This window comes from Antechinus flavipes, chromosome 2, assembly GCF_016432865.1.
Source record: "Antechinus flavipes isolate AdamAnt ecotype Samford, QLD, Australia chromosome 2, AdamAnt_v2, whole genome shotgun sequence".
In the NCBI taxonomy this organism is placed as follows: domain Eukaryota; kingdom Metazoa; phylum Chordata; class Mammalia; order Dasyuromorphia; family Dasyuridae; genus Antechinus; species Antechinus flavipes.
Window position 1 is genome coordinate 468,336,487 of NC_067399.1, and position 27,133 is coordinate 468,363,619.

A 27,133-nucleotide genomic window follows, 5' to 3' on the forward strand; every position below is an offset into this window, starting at 1 on the left:
TAAAGGAATTTGAGTGAAAAAAATAAAATGACTAGATCAATACATAAGGAAAATAGACCTGACAATGACATTAAGTACAGATGCTAGGGGGAAGACTGGAGAGGAAAGATATGAAAAGAGGACACTATTTTAGATATGCAGTTATGAAGGGTTCAATAAGAGGAGTAGCAATAAGAATAGAGGGAAAAGAATGGATGTATGAGCTGTTACACAAGCAGAATCCACAAGCTTGTTAAAAGATTGTTTTAATGTTTGAATGAGACAGTAGCCTATCTTTAACCTGATCACTCTTGATACCCTTTGCAGTTCCTAAAGTTTTTCTTGGATTTCTAAATAGCATTTGTAAACAAGATGCAATGAATGGTCTGAATATACAGTGAGTGCAGGACCAAGAATAAAATCTAAATCATCTTTATTGCTGCTACCTTTGAAAACATGGATTTGGGTATCAGAAATTCAGCATGGTGGGGTTTAAAGTATATCAGACTTGGTGCTGAAAAATCTGGGTCTGAATTAAGCTTTCCCACTTAAAAGCTGTGTGACACTGGGCAAGCCCTTCCCTATTCCAGGCTTTATTTTCCTGATCTGCAAAGTGAGGGATTTGCAGTAGATGACCTCTAAGGTCCCTTTTTGCTGGGAAATCTTTCTAAATGGTACTGAGTTATAATGGCTTTCAGGAGTGGGTGGATTCCAGCTGTGATATCTTTTATGTTAATAACTCAGAGATGTTTTGGCAAACCCTGAAGACAGGATACTCTCAGCACCTCATACAGACACTCACCACTTAGAAGATGACGCCACAGGTGTCGAAAGTGAAATATCTTGTTCTGACTGACACAGGACAGACGGAGAGAGAAGACCATTCATTCATCAGTGTCAGGAGAGATTTGAAGAACCTGCCTAGTCAGTTGAAATAAACTAAATTATTTACTGTTCTCAGAATCCAGCGTACTTCATTTCATTGCTCATAAAGTGCGTACTGTTTTGCTGGGCTCTGCTTTATGCACGATTGCATTTCAATGTAAAGAAATTTTTGGACCAGAGTGGGCACTTATATTTTTAAGTCTGAATAAAGGGGTTCCCCTCTAAGAAGAGACATAATATCTTTTACAACCCTTATAAAGGAAACATTAGTTTCTCAAATATGTAGGAAACCACAATACATATCAATATATTTCACCTGGATTTCACAAGATTCTGGTTATCTTGTTACAGTTATTCTTCTTTCCTCAATTCCACCACTACTACCTTAACACATGTCATAATTATTACCCACCTGGACTAAAATATTCTTTTAACAGGTCTTTCAACTGGCTCTCCCAACCAATCCATTTTTCAAACACTGCTAGACTGAATCTGTCTTATCCAGAGATCTGTCACGTAATTTCTTGGCTTTAAATCCTTCAGTGAATTCCCAATGCCTACCAAATAAAGGTCAAATTCCTTAGACTGGTGTTCAATGACCTCCACACCACCTCACCTTTCAAGCCTTTCACACTTAATTCCACAGGTGTCAGCCAAACTGTCCCACCCTCCATCTAACACATATACCCTGTGGTCCTCCAATTCCATGGTCACATGGTGCTGCTGCCTGTGGCTGGAGTACATTCCTGACCTGATGAAATCTCATCCATCTCTGAAAATGCAGCTTCCATGCTGCCTGTGCCCTTGGCCCTCCTAGTGCAGTTTGTTTTGCACCTTTCTCATTTAATACTGTGCATTATAGCTCTCTGTGTACATGTCATGTCTTTTTATAAGACTAAGAATCTCATGAGAGAGGGGATGATGTCTAATCTAAACTTAGTATTTCCCCTAAGCATCAAATAGAAAGCTCTGGATACAGCAAATCCTTAGGAAATGTTTGTCAAATTGAACTGAAATTGAATTGGACTTCCTTAGTTCTGATGAGGCTTCATTATGACTCTGGAGACTACTCTTGAATTTCATTACAGAAGCAAATAATCGGAAAATGCTTCCTTAATTCAGAAAGCCCCTCAGAAACACAAGCTCCTCCCCTACCCAATTATTAATTAACTAGGAGTATCAATTAGATTTGTGCATGAAAATTGAATATGACTATTATGAGAGATAGTCCTTCTTCCCTGCTGTTGTAACCAGAGTTTGGAATTAAACTAGACTTCTATAAGCCCAGTGTTGGAAGGGACCTTAGAGGTCAGCAGTTCCACATGAGCTTGAACAGGAATTCCTCTAATATTCCCAACAAGTACTTATTCCGTCTCTGCTTCAACACCTCCAGCAAAAAGGGCCTCACTATGTGCTGAAGCAGTCTATACCACTTTGAGCCAGCTCTTGAGTATTTAGAAGTTTTCCTTATGACTAACTTGAATTTGCTTTGTTGTAACTATCTCCATTGCTCTTAGATTTGCTTAATTTCTTTCTGTGTCTATGGCTGTCAGGCTACATCCAGAGTGGATGAATAATTCTCTAGTTTGTGAGGCAGATATAATGTCCTGCTAATTCCAAGGGAGACAAAAATCACGGCTGCTGCAAATTCTTTCTGGATAGCTGGGCAGAACTAGAGGTTGGGCAAAGACTACTGTGGTATAGAAGGGGCAGCTGGGCAGAAGACTGGGGAAAGATGCATGATTCATCACTCCTGGAAACAAGATGGCCAACTCTGTAGTACTGAGTCTAAACCATTCAGTTACTGGTTAGAACTTTTGTCCCCTCCCCATGGCAATGGGGGTGGTATTCCTGGTTCTCTTTTCATTCATTATGTATCCTCTATGTACTGTATATTTTCCATAATCTCATCTTTTCACTGTAATTAGAGAAGGGATCATTGGCAAGAGCATTTGGGCTTAATGACCACTATTACTAAGATCAAAAAGCAAGAGGACAAAGAAATAAGAGCTTTAGTCTTGTTCTCATGCCTTCCTCTGGCCAACACATGCTCTGTCTAGGGATGCCAGCATGACATAGTTGGAGATTTCCCACGTGCCAGCTAAAAGAGTAGTGGGAAGAGGAAGTCTGGGCACTGGAACCAGGCAAGGAAAGATGGTCACACAGCTTCTACATGAAACTCTTCAAAGGAGAGAACCTTTATTAATTGAATAATTTATTTTACTTTGGAATAATTCTACAAGACAGGAAATATTTCCTTATACTAGGCCCCAGTTTCTTGGTAACTTCCATCTAATATCCTAGTCCTATTCTGTGGGGACAAGCAAAATAAACCTAACTTTTTAGACAATCACTGAATGTAAAGTTGGAAGGAAAGTCATTTGATAGAATATGAAAGGGACTTTAGGATATAGTGTTAGGATATAGTGTGTCAGATCTGCAAAGACTCTCAGAACAAAGAATTTCAAAGAGGAAGATACTTAGTAATAGTCTGAGTACATGAAGATTCAAAGATAGAAGTAAAAGTGACTGACCCAAGGTCACACAGTGAGAGTGACAGAACCAGGACTGGAGTCCACATATTTTGACTTTATCAGCACATTTTTCAGCTCAAAGCATTTTAGGCTCAAGTCAAACAGAAATGTATCTCTTTATCAGAAATTATAAAGGAAGGATGCTGTTCATAAGACCAAATGTTGATATTTGAGTTAGTTCTAAATCTTTGGTACAGATTAAAACATTAACTCTGGGAGCCAACAAAAACATGGAGGTCAATACTAAAGATGGAAAAAGCAACGCACTTATTAGAAACTGAGAATGTGAATAAGTACCTCAGAGTATGGAACATCAGAACACAGAACATCAGGGTTGGAAGGGACTTTGGATATTTAGCCTGCTGCAACAAATTGTGCCAAAAAGGGAAGGAACCTCAGAACACAGAACACAGATTATTAGGATTAGAACCATCATCCCCTTCTCCACATAACATTTCAGAGTTGGAAGGTTCCTCAAAACAGAATACCTAAAATGGAATGATGAAAGACATCTCAGATTACAGAATATTAAAATTAGGGGACACTTGAGTGATCATCTAAGTAAGCTTCCTTCTCCCTATCCCCACCACCGATTTTATAAATGAGATAATTGAATTCAGACAGGAGAGATGACTAGTCTAAGGACACATATATTCAGAGAAAAGAGAAAGTTGTTCCAAAGGCAGCTTGTGGGAGAAATTAAGTTCTTTAGTCAATTATGTAGAACAAAAATTATGAAATCTTACACATAAATGAATCCATTTGAAAAGAAAGCCTCAAGTCCCTTCTAGTTCCAATCTGCTTCTTAATAAGCAGGAAGACAAGCTGGAGCAATGAGCATTCATCATTCTCTCAGGTGGGAAAAATTACATATTTTAAATTTCATTGTTTAGACAATTTCTCAGCAAATAAATTACTTCTAGTCATTTGGGCCACATAAAAGTTGCGCACGGTTTCACGTCACATTTATATGCTGTGTAATTTAAGAAAGCTGAGGATTTACAAAGTGAAACTGGCCTTGTATCTGTGCCTTACCTAGCTGCACATCCGTCGTGAATCTGAGTCGGTGAATCATGCTGACTTTGAAAGATTTGTAATGGTGACTGGACAGCATATCTTGGACTGTGGCTATGTCAGTCTGAGGATCCTCCTCTGAAATGCCTTCTCCCCTGGAACCTGTGAGAAATAAACAGTGTGATCAAATATGTGAAGATGCAGAAAAATTGGACAATAGCACATGATTAAGACTATTTGGGAACTGGATTATTTACATTGGAAACTGAGAAAGCAGAGAGGTGACTTAATGTCACAATGTGATCTAAAAGGCAACAAAAAGGTATGTAGCAGAGGTCAGCAGTCTGCACAATGTTCCCAATGAGGGCAAATTGCAGGAAGTACAGGTAAAAGTAGCTATGGGTATAACAGAGCAAGAATGAGGGTGAACATGCTGTCTTGGTAATTATAAAAGATACTTTAAAAATCCCAAAGCTACAAATACAAAGCTATTTAAAAAAAACAAACAACCAACAAGAGAGTAAGGTCTTTAGTAAACCAGCCAAATCCTTGGAGAAATATTTAAATATTTGGAGGAAAAGCATGAATAAAAACTGTAGAGAATGAGAAGGCATAGGTGAGTTGCTGTCTGCATTGGACAAGAGGGAACATGCACACCACTGAGGTCATAGTCCATAGTAGTACTGAAGAATAGAAACCTAAGGACTTCTTCCTTTTCCAACTAAAATAACTTAGTTAAGCATTCAAAGCCCTCTACAGTTTGGCAATGGCTTTCTTTTCCAGGCTTATCTCACATTACTACTTTCTCCTTCTCTCCTCTGGACTCTTTTCTAGCCAAAGTGTATTATTCACCCCTCACTCTAAGAATAACTAACAATTCCATAATGTTTTATTTAAAGTTTGCTAAATACTTTATGCATGGGCTTTCATTTGATCCTCCATAACAATGTCATGAAGTGGTTACTACAGATTTTATTATTCCTATTTTATAGATGAAAAAACAGATTTAGAAAGGAAAAATGACTTTTCCATGGTCAGCAAACTAAGTGCTGGAGGAAAGATTTGAACATGGATCTTCTTCACTGAGTTTAGTGTTTTTCACAATAGAAGCCAGTTCTTCTCTTTGCCTAGCATGTTGACAGTCTGACATTTGATCTCAAAGAACTTATTTCTTAACTTAAAAAAAAAACAAAACTCTTTACAACCTTGCTTCCATTCTCATCATTCAACTGGAAATGCTTTCGCCAAAGTTGTTAATGATTTCTTAACTCCAGAATCTGTTGGCATTTTCTCAGTTCTCATCCTGCTGACTTCTCTGCAAAATACTGTTAAATACCTTTCTATACTCTCTTCTTTGGTATTTTTATGATACTACTGTCTCTTGGCTTTTTAAAGACTTATTTGCTAATCATCCATGTCCCTCCCTTGAGGGTGTCCTCAAGGTTTTTCTTAAGTTCTCTTGACACAAATGTTTGTAGCAGCCCTGTTTGTAGTGGCTAGAAACTGGAAAATGAATGGATGCCCATCAATTGGAGAATGGCTGGGTAAATTGTGGTATATGAATGTTATGGAATATTATTGCTCTGTAAGGAATAACCAGCAGGATGAATACAGAGAGGCTTGGAGAGACCTACATGGACTGATGCTAAGTGAGATGAGCAGAACCAGGAGATCATTATACACTTCGACAACGATATTGTATGAGGATATATTCTGATGGAAGTGGATTTCTCTGACAAAGAGACTTAACTGAGTTTCACTGGATAAATGATGGACAGAAACAGCTACACCCAAAGAAGGAATACTGGGAAATGAATGTGAACTATTTGCATTTTTGATTTTCTTCCCGAGTTATTTTTACCTTCTGAATCCAATTCTCCCTGTGCAGCGGGAAAACTGTTCGGTTCTGCAAATATATATTGTATCTAGGATATACTGCAACATATTTAACATATATAGGACTGCTTGCCATCTTGGGGGGGGGAGGAGGGAGGGAGGGGAAAAAACTAAACATAAGTGATTGCAAGGGATAATGTTGTGTAAAAATTATCCTGGCATGGATTCTGTCAATACAAAGTTATTGTTAAATAAAATAAAATTAAAAAAAAAAAAAGTTCTCTTGACACCTCTCTCTAGACTCACTCTTGGTGATCTCATCAGCTTTCATGGGTTCACCCGACATGGACTGTTGGCTCCTAATTTGTCTCCTTGAGACAAATGTTTCCTCATTCTAATATTCCTAAAGCACAGATTTGACCTTATCACTCTCTTATTCAATATGGTCCTGTGGCTCTTCAATGACTAGAATAAGATATTATTTCATCTTTTTAAATGTCTATTTTAAAGCTTTATAATATACACAGTTATTGGAACAATACTATATGGGTATAATTTATAATTCACACAAACATACATATATACTTTTTTTGTTTTATTTTTTAACTGACCAAAAAAGCTTGGAGATTACTGGACTGACTATTCTCTATTAAGTTCCTTTTCTGTCTTAATTTCTGATGAATAGATAATAAAAAAAAAGCTCTTATTAAGCAATGTATTGTGCTATATAATGGTTCTACAAATAAAGAACTGAAATAACCCCTGCTCTTCTGAAGCCTTAACTTCAATAGATGGTGCAGCTATAGGCAGATGTTAAGTTTGGTGGTCTTTCAGATGTAGCAACAGCAAGTTAGAAATTTAGGCCTAGTGGCTCTTTATGGAACAGCAACAGAACAGATGGCAATAATCTTGATCTTAAGATCCATTCCAGTTCCAGCATTCAACATGCTAAAATTACCAGTCTGTTCTAATATTTTCTGTTTCAGCATTTTATTTTCTAAATATTATGTTCTATCATTCTTTGTTCTAATATTTTCATGAGGGTGGCTGGTTATTTCCTACAGTTTTTAATAATTTTTCATTTCCCCAATTCTGTGCTTTAACTGAAACATAATTGACGAAATGCCAGTTAATTTCTATTTTAGGACATTTTAAATGTGGAAATTTTGGCAAAAATATGCAAACCTTTAAATGTTTTAAGATTATTTAAATCTGGGTTGTTTTTTTTTTTTTTTTGGAAATGTAATTACTTACAATAAACTTTATTCTGATCTCTGAGCTGCAAAACCTAAATTACTTACTAATTGTTATTTCTTAAATATTGCAGGTATTAGACATAGAAAGAAGTAAAATCTCATTAAGCTAATATGCCAGTTACTGGGGGAAACAACAAAGGAAAAACAACCCCACACTCAGGATTTTAAATTTTATGATGTTGGATTAAACCCAATTTAAAAATTACTATAACGTGACATATAATTTTTTACTGAGCAATTTCAGTGCCAGCTGCTAATAAAGCATCTTCGCTGTAAATGATAATTCAGATGCTTTTAGATAAAGTGGTGCATAAATATGGGGGGAAATTGATTTAGTTTCTTGTAGGAGATACTGAAGTATGACACATTTTGTTTAATACACCAGCTAATGTAGTCCTAAAAGCTGAAACAACTGCCAGTTTTCAGTCCTAAATTTGCTGGAGGAGATTAATGAAAACTTTATATTTTGCTGAAATGTTAATAATGGGCAGATGAAACGATGGGATTTTAGTAGAGGTCTTAAAGCTATGGAGCACCCAGCAAAAGGCTTGTCAATTTCTATATATTAATTTGGTTTAAGACTTATGTAGTTGGAGCTGGCTCAACACACTAATGCTTCCTACATTGACCTTCTACTCTTTGCTGGTGTAAATTCATAAGCCATTTGAGGATTTAAGCTTAAAGTGATACTTCAGTAAGTTTTTTAGTCCTGTCCTGAGCAGGCAAAGGCATTGTTTGCTTTTATGATAAGGGCAACAAGACCTAAGGGAAGAAGAATCCTAAGACTGATATTAAATACATAATAGAATTAAAAAATAAATAATAGGAATGATTTGTACTCTTGAGACTTCAGGAATATTTCTCAAAACAGGCAAATCTGCTTAGTAGTTCCATGTGACAGTCTATAAATGAGATCCATCTTCTCATCATTTGTTTCATTGCTATCCAATTTCTAAAATCCATTTCAAATGTTGCCTCTACCAACACTTTTTTGTAACTCTATGCTGATAATGACCTCATCCTACCCCTCAGGGGAAACACAGTACCCTTGAATCTTCTCTGATGGATGTAATACTGGTGAATATGACTATTTGTGTATATGTCACATCTTTTTATTAGACAGAAATCTTCTAAAAGGTAGAGAGCAAATCTTATTCAAACTTTTTAATCTCTTCCGAGCACTTGGAACAATATTCAGAACACAGTAAGTGCTTACAAATATATGATGAGGCTTTTGAGTTCATGAGCTCTCATTTTGAAAGAGTCTGTGATAAATCTCTGACATGTTTTTATTCAAGCTTTCCTTTGGAAACATAAGAATTGGGTTCATGTATAGGACTGAAGCTGCAGGTAGACAGGGAGGCAGGCAGGCAGGCAGGCAGGAAGGCAAGTAGAAAGGAAAAGTAGAAGAGGAGGAAGAGGAAAGAGGGAGGGAAAGGCAAAAAAGGGAAAGAGGGAGAGAGAAAGAAAGGGAAAAAGGGGGAAAAAGTGGGAGAAAAGTGAGAGAGACAGAGATAGAGAATGAGAATACTCTTCTCCTCTTAGATCTCATGGTAAGGGCCAAGACAAGAAAATATATAGGACATTTATTAATCCAACAAAAACCCAAAAGATTTTCATTCAAACCCCCAAAGAATCAAAACAACTGCCTTTCCTTCTTTGGTATCTCTATTCTTCTCAAATGCCTTCTGGAGTTTTACTGATTTATTGTACTACTCTGTACACTTTCAATAATTGCTGTGCAATGTTTCTGCCTCTGGTGAGTCTTCTTCCCTAAGGATAAGGCTTCCAACTTAAGACTAGAGACTCCTTTCAAGGGGAAAGAAATTGAGATTTCTAGACAATGAAACGATTTTCTTCTCTGGCAGATCTTCCCTTCGCTTTTTCCATATAACTCATAGCATCAGAACAGGAATAAGTTCAAATCGCTTGTTCATGGTGTGCCTATCTACTCTTTTAAAGTCTGCAATGGCTCATTCTCTCCTTTTCCAACTTTTTGTAGCCATACTAGCTTCTCCTCTAAGGACCTTTCTGTGAGGATGGCTGCATCAGTGTGTAACCCCCCTCCTCTCTTTCTGCTCTCTTTTTCCCTTCTTTCCAGTTCAGTCAAGTATGAACTTCATTAGCCATGAATTGGAAATGAGTTGATGCCAGAAGAAAGGGTTATTTCCATGGGGGCAACAAGAAGATGGTTCACACATTTTCAAAGATTTCACTAGAAAGAAGGACTTACCAAGTTCCTCCTCCTAAGAAGAAATGATCACTATGGTTGTATTAAGAAGTTGTAAAGTCTAATGTTGTTATCAATAATTAAATGAAAAAAAATTATCTAGAATGTGTTTCCTTTTCTTACAATCAGTCTGTTTTTAAAGGTCAAGACAGATAACAACACCTTCAGGTACGGATATATTTTGTCAAAGGCTACTGTTATGTAATATTCTGTGCTATGGCTTAGCATCTTATAGTGTATATCAAATCCTTTTTATTAGCTCATTTTAAGGATGCACTGTTGTACATATTTTTGGTGAGTTTAAGAATATTTTAAATATTTTAGTCTATATATTTAGAAATAAGGGTCTGAAGTATGCCCTAATCAAGTCCTGGAGGTAATGAATGTGTGCTATAATGGAAAGAACAGCAGACTTAGAATTCTGATGTGGGGTATAGTGGATAGAATATTCATTCAGAGTCCAAGAATCAGACAAACACAGACTGAGAATTGGAAGGGAACTTGGAAGTCATAGAGGTCAACATCCTTTATTCACATATGAAGAAACAGAGGCTCAAAGAGGTGATTTGGTCAGGGATACTCATCTAATTAAAGTTTAAGCCAAGGTTTGAACTCAGGTCTTTCAAACATAAAAGTCTGGTGTTCTCTCTTTTATACTGTTTAGTTGCCGTGGACAACAGATTTCAAAATCTGTCTCCAACACTTACTAGTTGTGTGACCATAAGTCCATTAAGCTATAAGAATATCCATCAGGTTAATGATATCTGTATACTCAACTCAGAGAGTTACTGAGGAGCTCAACCCAGATAATAAATGTCAAAAATAAAATCTCTCTCTCTGTCTCATATACATAACTTTGTAGGTCAACTAATTAGTGTTTCTAGCATAATTACCATTACTAGCTCACATAATATACTGTTTATTATGTATACACTTATATAATATTCTGTCCTATAGTTATCTGTGGCTTGTATCTTCTTAGAGCATAAGCTCCTTTAAGGCAGGGTCTTAAATTTCTGAAGTGGAATGAACTTAGTCACACCATAGAAGAGCTGGATATATTGGAGGGCTTTCCATTGGGGCTTTGGTCAAGCTTTCAGCTCTGAGTCATCTATATATAATTTGAAGCAGATCTCTTTCCTTCCCTTCCCTTCTCTGAGCATTAGTTCCTATATCTGTAAAATAATGAGGTTGGACTAAATGATTTCTAGGTCTCTTTTAAGTCACAGGATACTAGAATTTGAACTTTGCATGCTCCCCAGCATAGAAATACTACTCTGCACACTAGCTGCTTGATAAACATTGAATTGTTTATAGAGAATGGCAACAGAATGATAAAAGTTGGGGGAAGAAGAAAAGAAAGATGTAAAAGATAGCTAGAAGTAAATGACAATAATGACATGAATAGCAGCAGTGCTAATGGTGCTGCTGCTTTATGCTTTACACTTCTAAACCTCTCATTTGTGAAGAAATGAGCGACCCCCATTTTCAAGATGAAGATTCTGAGGGGGGATGGCTTCTGAAGTCACACAACTGGTAAGAAGAGGAACTAGGACTAGAATCTAGTTCTTTTGGCTCAAAGATGAACTTTCTTTACATCCACTGTACTACAGACTTGCTACAGGTGAAGAGGCTTGTTTTTTATTTCCCATTAGCAATTATCTTTAATAAAATGGATTGTGCTTTTAGAAGGTGTGCTCCATTTCATAAGATGGGGCTCTGGAAGGAATCACATAATCCACTGCCTTCATTTTAGAGTTGTGCTTCAGAGAAGTTAAATGACTTAAGGAATACAATCTGGATTTGAATCCAAGTGCTTTGAATTCCAAACTTTGTGTTTTTTCCATTAAGCCAAAACTGAATTCAATCTCTATTTCTTAATCGCTTCCATTTCTACAAGCCTTCATGATTTACACATGTTTTTCTTATAACAACCCTGTAAGATTTGTGTGGAAGATGATTATTCCCATTTAAAAAAATAAGCCAGACTTGAGAGGGGGAGTAATTTGACCAAATAATTTAACTGAGCCAGGACTTTGGCTGGGACTTTTGGAGCCCCAGTCTGGCCACACACCACTATGAGACTGTGGAAAATGTAGCCATTGAGAAAAATCTTACTGGTCTCACTCCTTTGATTTTTCTACATCCATCATAGTTTTTTCAAAGGCCTTTCAAGTCCCGAAAGCCTCATAAGCCCAAAGCTTCCCTTCTATTCAACGCTTTCCCCTGTTCATTGTTCAATTTTGCCAGTCTCTTAAAAACAATCAATAGGGGATAGACTGTAATACACACACACAACTCTATCACTCAGTGACAGTAATCTCACCACAGCCATCAGGATCACATACCCTTCTCCAGAACCTGCCATGTTACCATCAGAATAGGAATGCTTCCTGTCAGTGTTTAATTGATTAAACTACTGGAGCTGAAGCTGGCTACGCTGGAGGGCTTTCCACTGGGATTCTTTAGACCCTCTATAAATCAGGGTAATCTTATTTTATGGGGCTATCAGACGGAAACGAATGGAAATTTGGAGAACTGCAGCACATGGGTGAGAGCCAGAAAATTTTCCACACATTTACAACTCCTCTTTTAGGAGGATGTTAAGATTTATAAAACCTCTTTCTTATAACACAGTAAGGTAGGTAAAGTTAAGCATTATTATCTCATTTTATAGATATGGAAATTGAAACTCATTACCTAGAATCAACTAAGTAATAAGTGTAAGAAATGATTTGAATCCAGATCTCCTGACTCTAAATGTCCAGCGTTCCTTACACTACACTGTACTGCCTTCTGCTAAAGGACAGATGGTTCAAATATTGGAAGGGTAGTCATGAGGAACTGGATTTAAGCCTGACCTCAGAAGGCAGATCTAGGACCAATGAAAAGAAGTTACCAGAAGGTAGATTTTTTAAAAATGTCTACCAGTCATGCATGGGCTCTTATGCTTGACCACATTTATCTATTACAAGGGAAAGCTCCTATTTGGTATGGAGGAAATGAGAATAAACAAAACAAAATACACAGAAGAAAATAAGTGTTTTAAAAGGTTAGACAAGCTAGGCACCTTGGTTACTATTTTGCTAAATTTAACATATACTTTAAAAAAGCAGTTCAAGATTTCATATACAACCTCTCTTTTTTTCCCTTTGAATACCAGAATGTTTTTTTGATTAATATAAAGTAAGAATAATCAGTAAATTGTTATGACTTTTATTATTAATTTGAAAAGGAAAAATTCCCTAAAAATTAGAGTTGTTAAAAAAAAAATGGGCTGAACTACCTTGGATGGAAATAAATTTCTTACTATGAGAGATATTCAAAAGAGGCTGCCCTTCAAGATGTGAATCCTGTTAAAATACAGGTTAGATTCAAGTCAATAAGTATTCATTAAGTCCCTACTGTATGCACCAGGCACTGTGCTAGGTGGTAGCAATACAAAGACAAAAATGAGAGAATCACGGCCCTCAGGGAGCTTATGTCTGCTGAGGACACATAAGATATACACAGATGGGAGGTAATGAAGGCCTAAACCAAGGTGGTAATGGGGTAAGTGGAGAGGAGGAGAGGAGTGTGAGATGTTGTGAAGGAAGACTACATGGCCATGTAGATCTACTTTGATTTTGAGGTTCCATTATTCTATTAAATTCTAAGGCTAAAGTGAAAGATTTAAATGCCAAAAAAATTTATTTTAACTTCTTCAATTGTTCAAAAGATATGAAACTTTGACAGTAACCAAACAAGCACATTTCCTTTCATTCCATTCTCTCTATTCACAGAGTACCACTGTAGATCAGGCTCTTATCACCATCAACAGGTCATTTCCTTTTTCAATTCAGATGTCAACTCCTTGTACAGATTTTCCCCATCCCTCAGTCTGGATGAATGCTATTGCTTCTGAAATGATGTCCCAGGTTCACATCTTTCCCTATTTCAATCCATCCTGTACTCAGTTGTTAATTTTTCTAGAGCATTTTCTATTTCCTCTGGTATGAAATATAACTGTTTACTTTTTAAAAGTTGTTCACCAATCAACAGGATGATTTTAGAGAAGCCTGGAGAGATTAACATGAACTGATATTAAATGAAATGAGCAGAACCAGGAGATCATTGTACATGGTAACAACAATATTATACAACAATCAAGTCTTATGGACATGACTCTTTCCAACAATGAGATGATTGAGGCCAGTTTCAATGATCTTGTGATGAAGAAAGCCATTTACACTTAGAGAGAGGATTGTGGGAACTGAATGTGGATTGCAACATAGCATTCTCACTCTCTTTGTTGTTGTTCTCTTGCATTTTCTTTTCTTATTCATTTTGTTTCCTTTTTGATCAGATTTTTCTAGAGTAACAAGATAATTGTATAAATATGTTTACATATATTGGATTTAACATATATTTAAGATGTATAATAGATACTGGATTGCTTGCCATCTAGGGGAGGGGGTGGAAGGAAGGAAGGGAAAATTTGGAAAACAAGGCTATGCAAGGGTCAATGTTGAAAAATCATCCGTATTATGTATACACTTTGTGAAAGACACGTCTTGTGAAAGACATGTCACGAGACATGTCTTTCCTTTTATCTACCTTTCCTTCTCAAAAATACTTGGTGAAACTGGGAAATTGCTTTGGCACAATGTTGACCTAGCATCTGAAATTTGTTTAGTTCTAGTTTATACACAAACATACCTAATACATGATAATATTTAAGAGACATACCCAAATTATTAGCTAGTGGTAGATGATAAGAAATCATATATAAGCAGCTAATCTCTATGCCCTCACTCAAACCAAAGGCACGGGCAGTGGTACTGCAAACATGTTTCCTTACTGCTTTAATGTACTAGTGTACTGCTTAATGAAAGTTCTTAATTGTAATTCAATTAATTACATACACAGAGTCCCCAATTACATTTTCCAATAAGACATTGGCTGTGATACAGGTTTAAATGCACTTAACCAATTTTAATATATTAAGACCAATTTCCCTTGAATACTAATTACTACCTAATGATAAAATGAGAAAGGGGAACTTTCCAGGAAGGGGATAGAGAAAAATGAAACTAATTAGCCTTAAGCATTTTGAAACTTCTCACTCTAGACAGCACAGAACAGGCTCTTGTTGTTAAGAAAGGTGGTGAGGGTAAAGCTCAGTATTCATTTGGCAAACATTTATTAAATGCCTCAAGTTGAAGATATAAAGGCAGACAGGACATAGACCCTGCTCTAGGGAGTTTATAATCTAATGAAATTAAATATGTAAATAAAAATAACTATGGCACAAGAAGAGCAAGGTGAGTGGAGAGGTCAAAAATTCATGCTTTTAAACAGAAGTTTAAGAAAGGAAAAAAAAAAATCCCTTTCACATCAGAAGTAGATAGGTGAGATTTAGAGAAAAGGTAGAATCTAAGTGGGGCAGGAAGGCTCCAGAGAGACCTGGTCATCTGCCTCAGATATGGCCAGTTTCAATAATCTTGTGATTTATCAATATCTATGGGGACTTCTGCAAATCTGAGCAAGATGAAGACAAGCTGAAGGGAAGAAAATAGGGAGCATGAATGGGAGGTAGCATAGCACAAATAATGTTAGATTTAGTAGTACTTGCCAGCTCCACTGGCAGAACCTTTGAGAAGCAAGAGTAATTTCCATACCAAGAAACTGTTAATGGCAGATACACATACTTGCATATTAATAATAAAATTAATTAATAATAAAAGTCAGAACTCACATTTCTAGTTTGCTTTTTTACAACTGCTCTCCTCTCAATTACTGGTACAATAATAAGGGAAATGGTGTCAACTTCAGTTGCAAGGAGGAAAAGTGACCTCAAGATATCTAAATGCCTAGCCCACTATTAAGGGTCATTGTTTATGGGGGAAACAGATACATGCAAGACATATGTAGTTTTCTTCCCTGACAAAAGAGAAGTTTATGTGTACAGACATCTCATCTCTTGAAATAAAAAAAAATATAGTGGGGAAATGGTATAACTGTAACACAGGGAATACAGGTATAATAATTACCTCATCTCAGGAATGAGGAAGTATATAGCCTGAAATATGGAAACACCTTAAGGATAGTAAACTATGGAATCAGGAAACTGGGGTTTGAATATGGCTCTACTACTTAACTTGGGAGATCCAGAGCAAAGCAAATTACTTTCTCTTTTAAGATCTGGGGCCCCTTAACTGTAAAAATGGGGGAAGGGATCTAGAATTCACTTCCAATTTTGATATTCCAAGTTATGTTTTCTAAAGTCCTTACCAGCTTAGATAATCAATGTTTTTATATGTTATGCTGATAAGCCTTATCTGGCTCTGTATTCTACATTCTAACATTGACAAAATTTATAACAATTAAGAGATTTCAGAAATCATTTGGCCAAAATTCATTTTAAAAATGAGAAAACTGAGTTCTTGAGAAAATAATTTCCATAGGCACAAGTATTTTGCACTGGTAGAAGGAGCATTCACACCTATGATAGCTAGGATCTTTTGAAATATTTTAGTATGAATATGGCAATATGCTGATAGGACAGGAATAGAAATCAGATCTAATGTTTCATTGGTATTACAACCTCCAAGTGGAGGAAACTTTATCTACCAATTTAGGTTGGCATCATCTCAGAAATTTATTATGTTGGTTGCTGATCTGAACCAAGGTCTTCCTGGCTTTGAGGACCATGCCCCTATCAATTTAAAAAGCACAACTAGACCTCCTGTTTTGATAGGGCTTTAGGGTTTACAAACTGCTTTCCTACCAATAATAACTCACATTTCTATAGTGCTTCAAAATTTGCATGGCATCTGCCTCATTACAGCCCTGTGAGGTGGTACATTATTATTATTTTCACTTAACAAATGAGGAAATAGAGGTCCAAAGCATTGAAATTGTTGCTCTATAGCCATAAAGTCAGGCTAGGTAGTTTGCCTTTCTGTAAAATGAAAGGGCTGGCCTCTAGATGGTCTCTAAGGTCTTTTGTGCCCTAAATTCTATGATCTTATAAGTGGCAGAGCCTGAAATCATTTACTTTCTCACAGACTTACAATTCTATTCATAAACAAATCTTATATATCATATAGTTTCCTTCTGTCTAAAATAATCCTGTTGATGCACCACAAAATGACATCTAAAGCTAAAAGGAGCTTTTATATTTAAAGTGCTACAGTTCATGTTGAAGGAGGTTAGTAATCTTTGAGTAGGTCAGAGCTTCCCCAGTACCAACTAACCCCCAGGGTGAAGTCACTTCTGTTGGTATAAAGTATCTAAAAGAAGGAGAAATCCACTCATTACGAGTCAGAATTATAAAGAGTATCTGGAAAATTAGCAGAAACTGTAAGAAAAAAATAAGCATTCCTTTCTTTTTTCAATAGCTGCCTTTTCCCTCTTTCCCTTTTCTATTTAACAATAAAATAAAACAAAGATGAACAATGAACAAGTGATATTCGCTACAAAAATTTTGCATTCTTTCTCAGTGCTGAACCACCTATCTTAAACCTTTTGAATCTTCGAGGAGTACTTCATCAGACAAGTTATATTTAAAGACTTTGCTTGAGAAGCTTTATGATCTGGGGTCAGACACTACAACTCTTAGTCTTTACCTAAAAAGTGAGGTTATTGTCACATTTATATAGTGTGTTCATAAAACTCTTGGGAGGCATAGAAGAATTATCTCCATTTTATATATAAGAAAAGAGAGTGAATGATAAAAGATCTGGAGCTGGAGGGGGCTTCGATATAATATCTATACCAATTCTCTTATTTTAGAATTAAGCAAACAACTCTGCAGAAGTAAAAAAAAAACTGGGACATTAGAAAACTAGTAAGTGACAGTTGAATCTGAAACCAGATCTTTTTATTCCAGATTGGTGTCTATTACATAGCTGTCTAGGACCCGGAAGTTTTCAAGGGATGGGATTTGGATTTCAATCCATATTTTCTGACTTAAAATTCAATACTCTTATTGCCAACATTCCTTCTGGATCTAAAGTCTTGAAAATTTGTGAGAAAACAAATCCATACAAATAAACACATACATGTTTATACCTATCCACAAACTATGGATTCAAATTCATCTGGATTATTTCAGTCTTGGTTTGTTTCTCATCAGTCACATTTATATCTGGGTTCATCAAAAACAGGTACTATTTACGATCCTTTTGGAGGAATTTTCCTTGTTTTGAATATTCAAATATTCAGCTTAAACTTGATATTTCACTAAGTCATTAAGCCAATGAAAGAGCCTATTTCCATTCCCAGATCACTGAAAGGAAAATGACCATTTTAAAGTTTTTCTACCTCTAAAATAGTGAGTTCAATTCAACTCAAAAAAACATTTATTATGTTCAAAATCCCTTTGGTTTTCTAAGGCCTTTGTCTAAAGGCCTGTGATGATGTTCAAATCATTCTAAGCTTTAGAATCATAGAATTAAGAACTGCAATGGACCTACACTATTAAAGCTAAAAAAAAGCAACCACCCTTGTTGCTTTATGGGCTGTAATGGGCTCAGCATGGGGCTAATCTTCCCTGAACACACCCTCCACCCTGGGGAAGGAGAGGGAAGAGTATCTGGTAGAGTGGAATCCAAAGAGTGCACATGATAGAATGAGATGGGTATCAGGTAATAATTGCAACAGGCTGGAAGTTTTGGTCAAATTGGATAAGTGCCTGGGATTTCTTCTGAGGAGATAATTATAGAAGTCTCCAAAAAGTATTTCTCTTTTCTAGAAGACAACCTAAAAATTCAGAGAGATTACCTGATTAGAAGCAAGGATTAGAACCAAGAGGATTAGAATACAAAACTCCTCTTTGGACTTCAAATGCTTTTTTAATAGATATTTTCATGTTTTATACTGGTCATATTCTAGCAGACAGATGTCAGAAGTATATATTAGCAGAAAGGAATTCAAGTTGGAAAGCTCAAAGGTGTTAGCTTTTTTCTCCTTTAACAGGCCAAAAACTAGGCAAAAATCCTAAATCTCAGTTCCTAGGCAGAGCTATTTATCATTTTTTAGCTCCATGTACAAATGACACTGTTATGACCCTTAAAAAATTATCATCACAATTACACAACCCTTGAACCACCCAAACCATCATATTTTGTTAAACATCATCATTTATCATTCTGTGATTCTTGGAAGGAAAAATTCTCTGAGATACCTTACTGAGGCTATGGAGGTGCTTTCAAACTGTTTGGTCTTCCTAAGCTAGAAAATTTTGAGTTTAGAGCTAGAGATGCTGTGGTCCAAGGACCAACCTAAGTCTTGGAGAAATTCACTGGTAAAGGCTTGGTCAACAGGATATGCAATTTTTTTGGCTATAGTAACTCTTAAAAAATCCTCTCTATTAAGAGTTGTAATCTGTATCTTTATCTCTGAAATAATAGATGTTTTGAAGTAGTGAAGAATAATGGAAAGAACAGAATAAAATATAAAAGCTTTTATCAACACTTCTTAAAATTTTGATGTAACAGGAATGAAGAGAGCTCTGGATCAGAAGTCAAAGGACAAGTGTTTCAATTTTAACTCCACTATTTACTATATATTTGACCTTAGGTAAGTCGTTGATGGGCTTTGCTTTTATTCTGGGCCTCAGTTTCTTCATCTATAAAATTAGAGGTTTGGATTAGATGATCTTTTAAGATCCAATAAGAACAGATTTAATTTTTTAACCTTTCTGCTACGCTAGCATCTAGATCACAAATAATCCACACTGAATGTAGTACAGTTGGAAAAGACCTTAATAAAATGTTAAAGATAAAAGAAATTTTAGAAGACTATTATTACATACAATAATGGAACTGGAAAAGACTTTGAAGTGCACAATATTGAATGCCAAAGCTTTGTGAGACAATAAAAGATCCTCTAGGCCAGTAAGTCTTAATTTGGGACTCATAGGCCTCCATGTGGTACATTTCAGAGGTCCATGAAGCTGGATGGAGAAAACAAAATTTAAACCAAAGCAAACAACATCTTTATTTTCTGTAATCTTTAACTGAATACCATTTTCCGTAATTATCAGAATAATATTCTGAGAAGGGGACTTTAAATTTCACCAGATTGCAGAAAGGGTTTCTGACACAAAAAAAGGTTAAGTACCCCTGATCTAAACTACTCCCCAGTTTCTTGAGGTTCAAATAGAAGATGTAAGTGGCTTGTTCAAGAGCATACAATTGGTAAGTATAATTCAAATCAAGGAGTTCTGAGTAATCTAGAACATTTCCCCCTACACTTTTTTCTATATATCTTATGGGGTATAAGAACTAGAATCAATAGGTGTAAGTTAGACACAGATTTCAGCTCAATATAAAGAAGACCTTTTTAATACAACTGAATTGTTCAACAATAGAACAGGCTTTATTTTAACAGTGGTAGGAGAGTAGAACAATGAGCACTCTGTTAATGAAAGTGTTCAAGGGGAGACCAGACAAGTTCCTATTAGAAGATTCATATTTTTTCTCTCTCTGTCTCTCTATATTTCTCTCTTCTCCTCCCCTAAGGCTAAGATTCTATTTTTCAAAGTTTGATTTAGAAGCTTATTAGCAAGAGAACAAAAGAAATCATTTGAGATTTTTTAAATTTCCTTAAAAATAATCATTAGGCTAAAAACAGTTCCCCTTTCTCCTATTTTAGAAAGCATACATGGTTAATACTTCAAAAAAGTTTCAAAAATGTTGGGTGCATTGCAAAGTGATATTGACAGCATAAAATGTACTGGATACCAGTCACTTTATCCACTAAATATTGTGGGTTTCGGAAAAGGCACTATATATTTTCAAACTATGTTCAGGGTTGATCATAACTTTGCCAGTATACAGTTTAACAGAAAAAGATTAATCATGAAGCCATAAACAGTATATAGCCTTTTAACCAAAAGGTAGGGAATCAATCATTTCACTTTGGAATATAGTTTTGGCTCCTGCTGACAACTTTTGCTGTAAGGAACAAAGTGCCTTCCAAATCCTTATGCCCAGCTAGCTTCACACTTGTTCCAGAAAGTATAATTTCTGGGCACTTGGACAATCTACAGAGCAAGATGAAAAAAGGCAGACATACTGTTCTCTCGCACAAGGCAGAACTCCAAAGTGCTCTGGCTCTCCAGAGTGCATTCTAAGTCCACAGGGACGTTGGGCTCACTCTGCTTCTCCAGGCGATATTGAGGACCTGGAAGACACAAAAGAGAAAGGAGGAAGGAAAGCTTAAAAATGAAAAGAATAACTGACAAGCGTGAATAAGGGGAGAGACACCCATGACTGCCTTTGAGTATCCTTCGCAACTTGATATATAAAAGGGAAGTGTGGAACAAGAGAGAGAGGAAAGGACTAGATCTGGAGTCCTTTCTGTGATATCAGCTGGGGTGGGATAGGGATAAGGCATCACTAAACCCCTCAAAAATACAGGGTTTTTTCCCTTAAAACAGTTAAAAAAACTCCTGCTATGCATGATTACTTCACGCAATATTTATTAGGTGCCTACTATCTGTACTAGTTCGGGAGTGGGTGAGAGAGAAATATAGATGAATAAGACTCAATTTTTACTCTGAAGGTGCTTAGGGGCTTAAGAGGGACAAGAAGACATGGGCATAAAGAACCAAAATACAAAACAGCATATGATGAAGCCTGAGAGATATGAGCTAGGTTCTTTTATAGAAGAGATTTCTTCTATCTGGAACGACCATGAAGGAATCATACAAGATGTGGCACCTGAGTTATAATCTCTGTAGAGTAGAGAGAGTAAGTGGTGAGACAGAACGAGTAGAAGGACTAGGGGATAGGGCAGGAGGGTATTCTATGTTTAGAGAAAAGCCTAAAGAAAAATGTGAAGATAAAGAACATATTCGGGGGAAAGCTGGTCACTTGAAAAGAAACTGAAGAACACAGAACATTTTCCCTCCATGTATATAGTTCTTTTATAATGGGATATTACTCTTTAATTGACAATGTTTCATGCACATTAGTTCAATTCTGAGCTCACTCCCAGTATACAGCATGCCATGTACTGAATGAATCTCCTCATTTTTTCCATCTTAGTGATTGTGGGCAAGTCACTTAGCCTTTGCAGGCTTTCCCCATATTTGTAAAGTGATGAGATGGGACTAAGCAAACTCTAAGGTCCCTTTCAATTCTAAATTTACCATCCTGTAATTTTTTAAAAAAAATTTTAATAGCTTTTTGTTTACAAGTTATATGCATGGGTAATTTTACAGCATTGACAATTGCCAAACTTTTTGTTCCAATTTTTCCCCTCCTTTCCCCCACCTCCTCCCCTAGATGGCAGGATGACCAATACATGTTAAATATATGAAAGTATAAATTAAATACAAAATAAGTATACATGTCCAAACCATTATTTTGCTGTTCAAAAAGAATCGGACTCTGAAATATTGTACAGTTAGCCCATGAAGGAAATCAAAAAATGCAGGTGGGCAAAAATATAGGGATTGGGAATTCAATGTAATGGTTCTTAGTCATCTCCCAGAGTTCTTTCGCTGGGTGTAGCTGGTTCAGTTCATTACTGCTCCATTGAAACTGATTTGGTTTATCTCATTGCTGAAGATGACCAGGTCCATGGGAATTGATCATCATATAGTATTGTTGTTAAAGTATATAATGATCTCCTGGTCCTGCTCATTTCACTCAGCATTAGTTCGTGTAAGTCTCTCCAGGCCTTTCTGAAATCATCCTGTTGGTCATTTCTTACAGAATGATAATATTCCATAATATTCATATACCATAATTTATTCAGTCATTCTCCAACTGAGGGGCATCTAATTTTTTAGTTTCCAGTTCCTTGCTGCTACAAAGAGGGCTGCCACAAACATTCTTGCACATATGGGTCCCTTTCCCTTCTTTATGATCTCTTTGGAATATAAGCCCAGTAGTAACACTGCTGGATCAAAGAGTTATGCACAGTTTGATAACTTTTTGAGCATAGTTCCAAATATCCTGTAATTTTTATGACTGCTTTCACTCATTTTTTTTCCTTAACAAAAGTATCTTAAAGCCAAGTTCTTAGGGATTTCAAGTTATAGAACATCAGAATCAAAAGGGTCCTTAAAATACAATGGAAAAAAGCTATAAGAAGCCTTAGAATACAGAAGAAAAGGAAGAAAGAATTTTTAGAGCTACAAGTGTCTTAAAGCACAGGATGTCAGAGCTGGAAAGTATTATCCCCTCCTTTAACAATTAAGCAAATTAAAACCCTGAGAGAAAATGATTAATTCAAGACTAAATTGGTATCAATATGGCCCTCAGATCTCCTCAACTCTTGGTTCTCCATGCTCTATATACTATATTCCCAGGTTTTCCTTGTGGCTTCAACAAAGGAAGCAAACCTGTTCCAAAGTTTGTATAGCTCCCCTAGAGAGAAATTCTTCTTAATTTTCAATGCTTCTAGCATTAGCCAAATGCTAGCCAAATGAGAAGTTTAAAATGTTAATAAACAGAACGAGGTAAAAAGATACATCTTATCATTCCTTCTCAATCAATTCATCTTCAAGCAATGCTATCACATAGCCTGACATCTATAGTCAATCTATCTTATGGATTAATTTCATTAAAAATGGATACTATATTGATATACATTAGTCACTTGCTTTCCTCCTTGAGCAATGCCTCATTTGGCACGCTCTTTAGCCTGACTTAAAATTCCCTATGGTGCCCTCGTGGCCCATCAGGTATCTGACACCTGGGTTTCAAAGAAGGCCCTGCATATCCTTTTCTTATTGCCCTGTGCTAACTCTGGACTGCTGATGTTTCCCAGAAACCCCAACATAATTTCAGATTTTGTTTTGGGGTTTTCAATTATTCCACAGGCCCATTATACTTGCCTTTGCCTCATTTCAGTATTTCATTTATTTCCTTTTTGAGCTGAACTAGTCTTAAGATAGGAGCAGTAAGTGACTGCTTATACGCTTAATTTGAAGAGTATAGGGAATGGTTCCCTGACTAAAAAATATCTATCACTTCTCACAAAATATTTCCCATTAGGGATATACTACTTTGGTGAAGGCCTATTAAAATTGTTTCCTTCTAATAAAAATCACTGCCAAAAATATTGAATTAGAAGGGCCCTCAAAATAATAAAATATCAGAAGCTGGAAAGGACTTTAGAACAAGGAAGAGAAAGTTCTTTAGAAGACAAATTAAGCAGTGAATGACAGAGCCAAAAAGGCTCTTAGAATCAGAACAACAACAACAAAAAAATTTAGAGATGGAATGTTAGAGAGAGATCCTCAGAACACAGAATATAAAAACACTGAGCACAGGAAGATAAAACTAGAAGAGACCTTGGGTATAATTTAGTCCAAATGCTTATTGTTAAGAGATGAGGAAAATGAGACAGAAAGAGGATACCTTAATTAGTCCATCTCACAAACTAGTCGCACTTAAGAAGCCAGGTCTGCTGACTTCCAGAGTCCAATGTACGTCCTATCATAGCATATTTACTTTTTTTTTTTTAAGTTGGAAAGTACCTTTAGTATTATCTAGCCTAATTCCTTAATTCATAGCTCTTTACCAAAGTAGGACACCAAAGTATAAAATTTACAATCTTATCATCAAAGCTATATTCAGGGATGAAAAAAGTAATTAAAGATGTAAGATGAAGCTTCATCCCATTCTAATAAATGAATTGTCAAATAAATGTTTGCTTTGATTTTGGGGGGAAATGTATGTGGGGAGTGTAGTTGGGTAGGGTGGAACAGTCAACACTTATTTCAAGAAGATGGAACATGAAGTCAGTTTCAGTTATAATAATTCCTTCAAGAAAATAGCTTACATAAAATGTAATAGGCACATTCGCATAAAATGGGACACAGATCTTCAGGCAACTTCTACCCTTTTAAAAACAGGCTTCAAAATGTCACAATTGTGCAAAAAGTTACATGACCCCTGCTTCAAATAGAACAACATAAGGATGATGTGAGGAAAGAATTACACTACAGTAAACAGGAAACTTGTTTTGACGTTTCCATGATGTATTTATTGTAGAAATGCTATAATTTAATGGTCTAGTAACAAAATACTGCTCTGGGCATTTTGGGAGAATTTCCAAGTCGTAATATTAAAGTAGCATTTTTATGGGATTTTGTAAACCTTAGGCAAACATTTTTACCCATAAGTTCAAAGAAAATCTTCAAAATTTGTCCCGTGGTTAAAATGTGCTAACTTTAATCTAATTGATCCTTTTACCTCTAACCTAACACATAAAAGGACTACAATGTGTAATGCTTGAACTGCTTGTAAACTATCTGGAAATTGTTTCCCAGCATGAATGAACTTTGAGAAAATAGCAGAAATTGATAAAGTTTAGTTTAGTGGAAAGAATACTAAACTGAGAATAATGAGACCTAGATTAAATTCCTGACTTTGTCATATTTAGAGTTACTTAAACTTTCAGAACCTATTTTTTCCTGCTTTTAAAGTGAGAAGAATGACCTAAAAATAAACTTTTCCCTTGACATATTTTGTTCTTATGTTGCCTATTTTCCATCCCCATCCCATATTTCTCTCTCCCTTACTTCCTCACAGTACCAAAGAATATGTTTTTTTTTTCCTTTTCTTTTCTTTTTTGCAGAGGCAATTGGGATTAAGTGACTTGCCCAAGGTCACAAAGCTAGGAAGTGGTAAGTAGCTGAGATCAAATTTGAACTCAGGTCCTCCTGACTTCAAAGCTAGTGCTATATCCATTATGCTACCTAGATGCCCTCAAAGAATATGTTTTTAAAGAAAAAAGAGGAAGATAAAAATAAGCATTAAAAACTAACCAATACATTGAAAAAAATCTGAAAACATTACATGAACTGATGCTGAGTGAAGTAGTAGAACCAGGAGAATGTTGTATATTTTAATAGATGATCAACTATGATAGATTAACTCTTCCCAAGCAATACAGTGATATGAGGCAATTCCAATAGATTTGGGATGGAAAATGCCATCCACATCCAAAGGGAGAACTCTGGAGACTGAATGTAAATTGAAGCACAGTATTTTTACCCTTCCCTCCCCCCCTTTTTTTTTTTTACTTGTCTTTTTCTTTCTCAGTTTTTTCACCTTTTGATCTGCTTTTTCTTGAAAAACATGACAAATATGCTAATGTGCTGAAGTATTGTACATGTATAACGTATCAGATCATTTGTTGTCTTAGGGAAGGTAGAAATAAGGGAAGGAAAAATATTTGGAACACAAAATCTTACAAAAATGAAGGTTGAAAACTATTTTTATATGTATTTGGAAAAATAAAATACTACTGAGGGAAAAAAATCTGAAAATGTTTTAATATTCCACCCTTGCAGAACCTAACTTCTGCAAAGTAATTCTGTGTGTGTGCGCGCGCGCACGTGTGCATGTAGGGGTAAGGGGATATTTTCTCAAATCTCTTCTTGTCCATGCTTTTTCTTTGTAATTTTGTAACATTCATTTTCTATTATTTTATGATTGTTTTCTTTACATTTACATTTGGCAGATATTTTCCCCTGGCTCTACTGACTTTTATTATATAAGTTCCTTTAAATTTTGTTATAGTTCTCATAAGCATCATATTTGATATTTCTTATGGAATAAAGAAATATTCTATTATATCAGTGTGCCAAAATTGATTTACTCTTTTCCCAATTTAAAAGCATCTGCTTCATTTCCAGTTCTTTGCTACCACCAAGAAATATTGATAAAAATATTTTGGAGCATATGGAGAATTTCTTCTTAACAATAACTTCCTTGGGATGCTGCCAAGCTGTGAAATCTTTGGGTCAAAGAGTATGGATATTTTAGTTACTTTACTTTCATACTTTCATATTGTTTTCCAAAATGACAATACTATTTTGAAGCTCTATCAAAAATGTACTAATATGCCTATTTCCCTTAACTCCTTCAAACATTAATTATTCTAATTTTTTTGTCATCCAGGGCAATTTGCTAGATTTGAGGTAAGATTTTAGGGCTGTTTTGCATTTCTCTTATTATTAGTGATTTGAAGCACCCTTTCATGTAGTTGCTATTAGTTTGCAATTCATCTTTTGAGAACTATTTGTTCATGTTTTTTGACCACTTATCTACTAGGGAAGGTTGAGTGGAAAGTACTTAAACGCCTTAAAGTAATACATAAAAATGAACTGTTGTTAATGATTGCTTCAATCTCAGATGTCCTCCTTGCCAAAGCTTACAATCTCTTCATTTCTAACTTTTGTTTTCTTTTCTCAATCTTTTCTTGGAGGTCACCTAGTTCAATTCTCTAGTTTTACAGATGAGGAGATTGAGATACAGAAAAACTAAATGATTTGAACCTTCAAATTCCTTCAATACCTTCTACTGCTGCTATCCGGACAATGACTCCAGAAGGGGGGTGAAAATTCTCTAGCGGGTAACAGAAAGGCCTGGATCATAAAACTATGA

The 27,133-nt window shown here is 35.8% G+C and overlaps 1 protein-coding gene across 3 annotated transcripts in view; it reads right to left on the bottom strand.

Moving 5' to 3' along the window:
• The window catches only part of MAPKAP1 (MAPK associated protein 1), a 327,452-nt gene that overhangs the window by 52,554 nt on the left and 247,765 nt on the right, over nucleotides 1–27,133 (bottom strand). For all 3 annotated transcript variants that reach the window (XM_051979649.1, XM_051979647.1, XM_051979648.1), the window contains 2 exons: nucleotides 20,799–20,906; nucleotides 4,434–4,574 (listed from right to left, as the gene is read on the bottom strand). In XM_051979649.1, coding sequence (XP_051835609.1) covers nucleotides 4,434–4,574; nucleotides 20,799–20,906 — 249 coding nt within the window. The remainder of the gene's footprint in view (nucleotides 1–4,433; nucleotides 4,575–20,798; nucleotides 20,907–27,133) is intronic.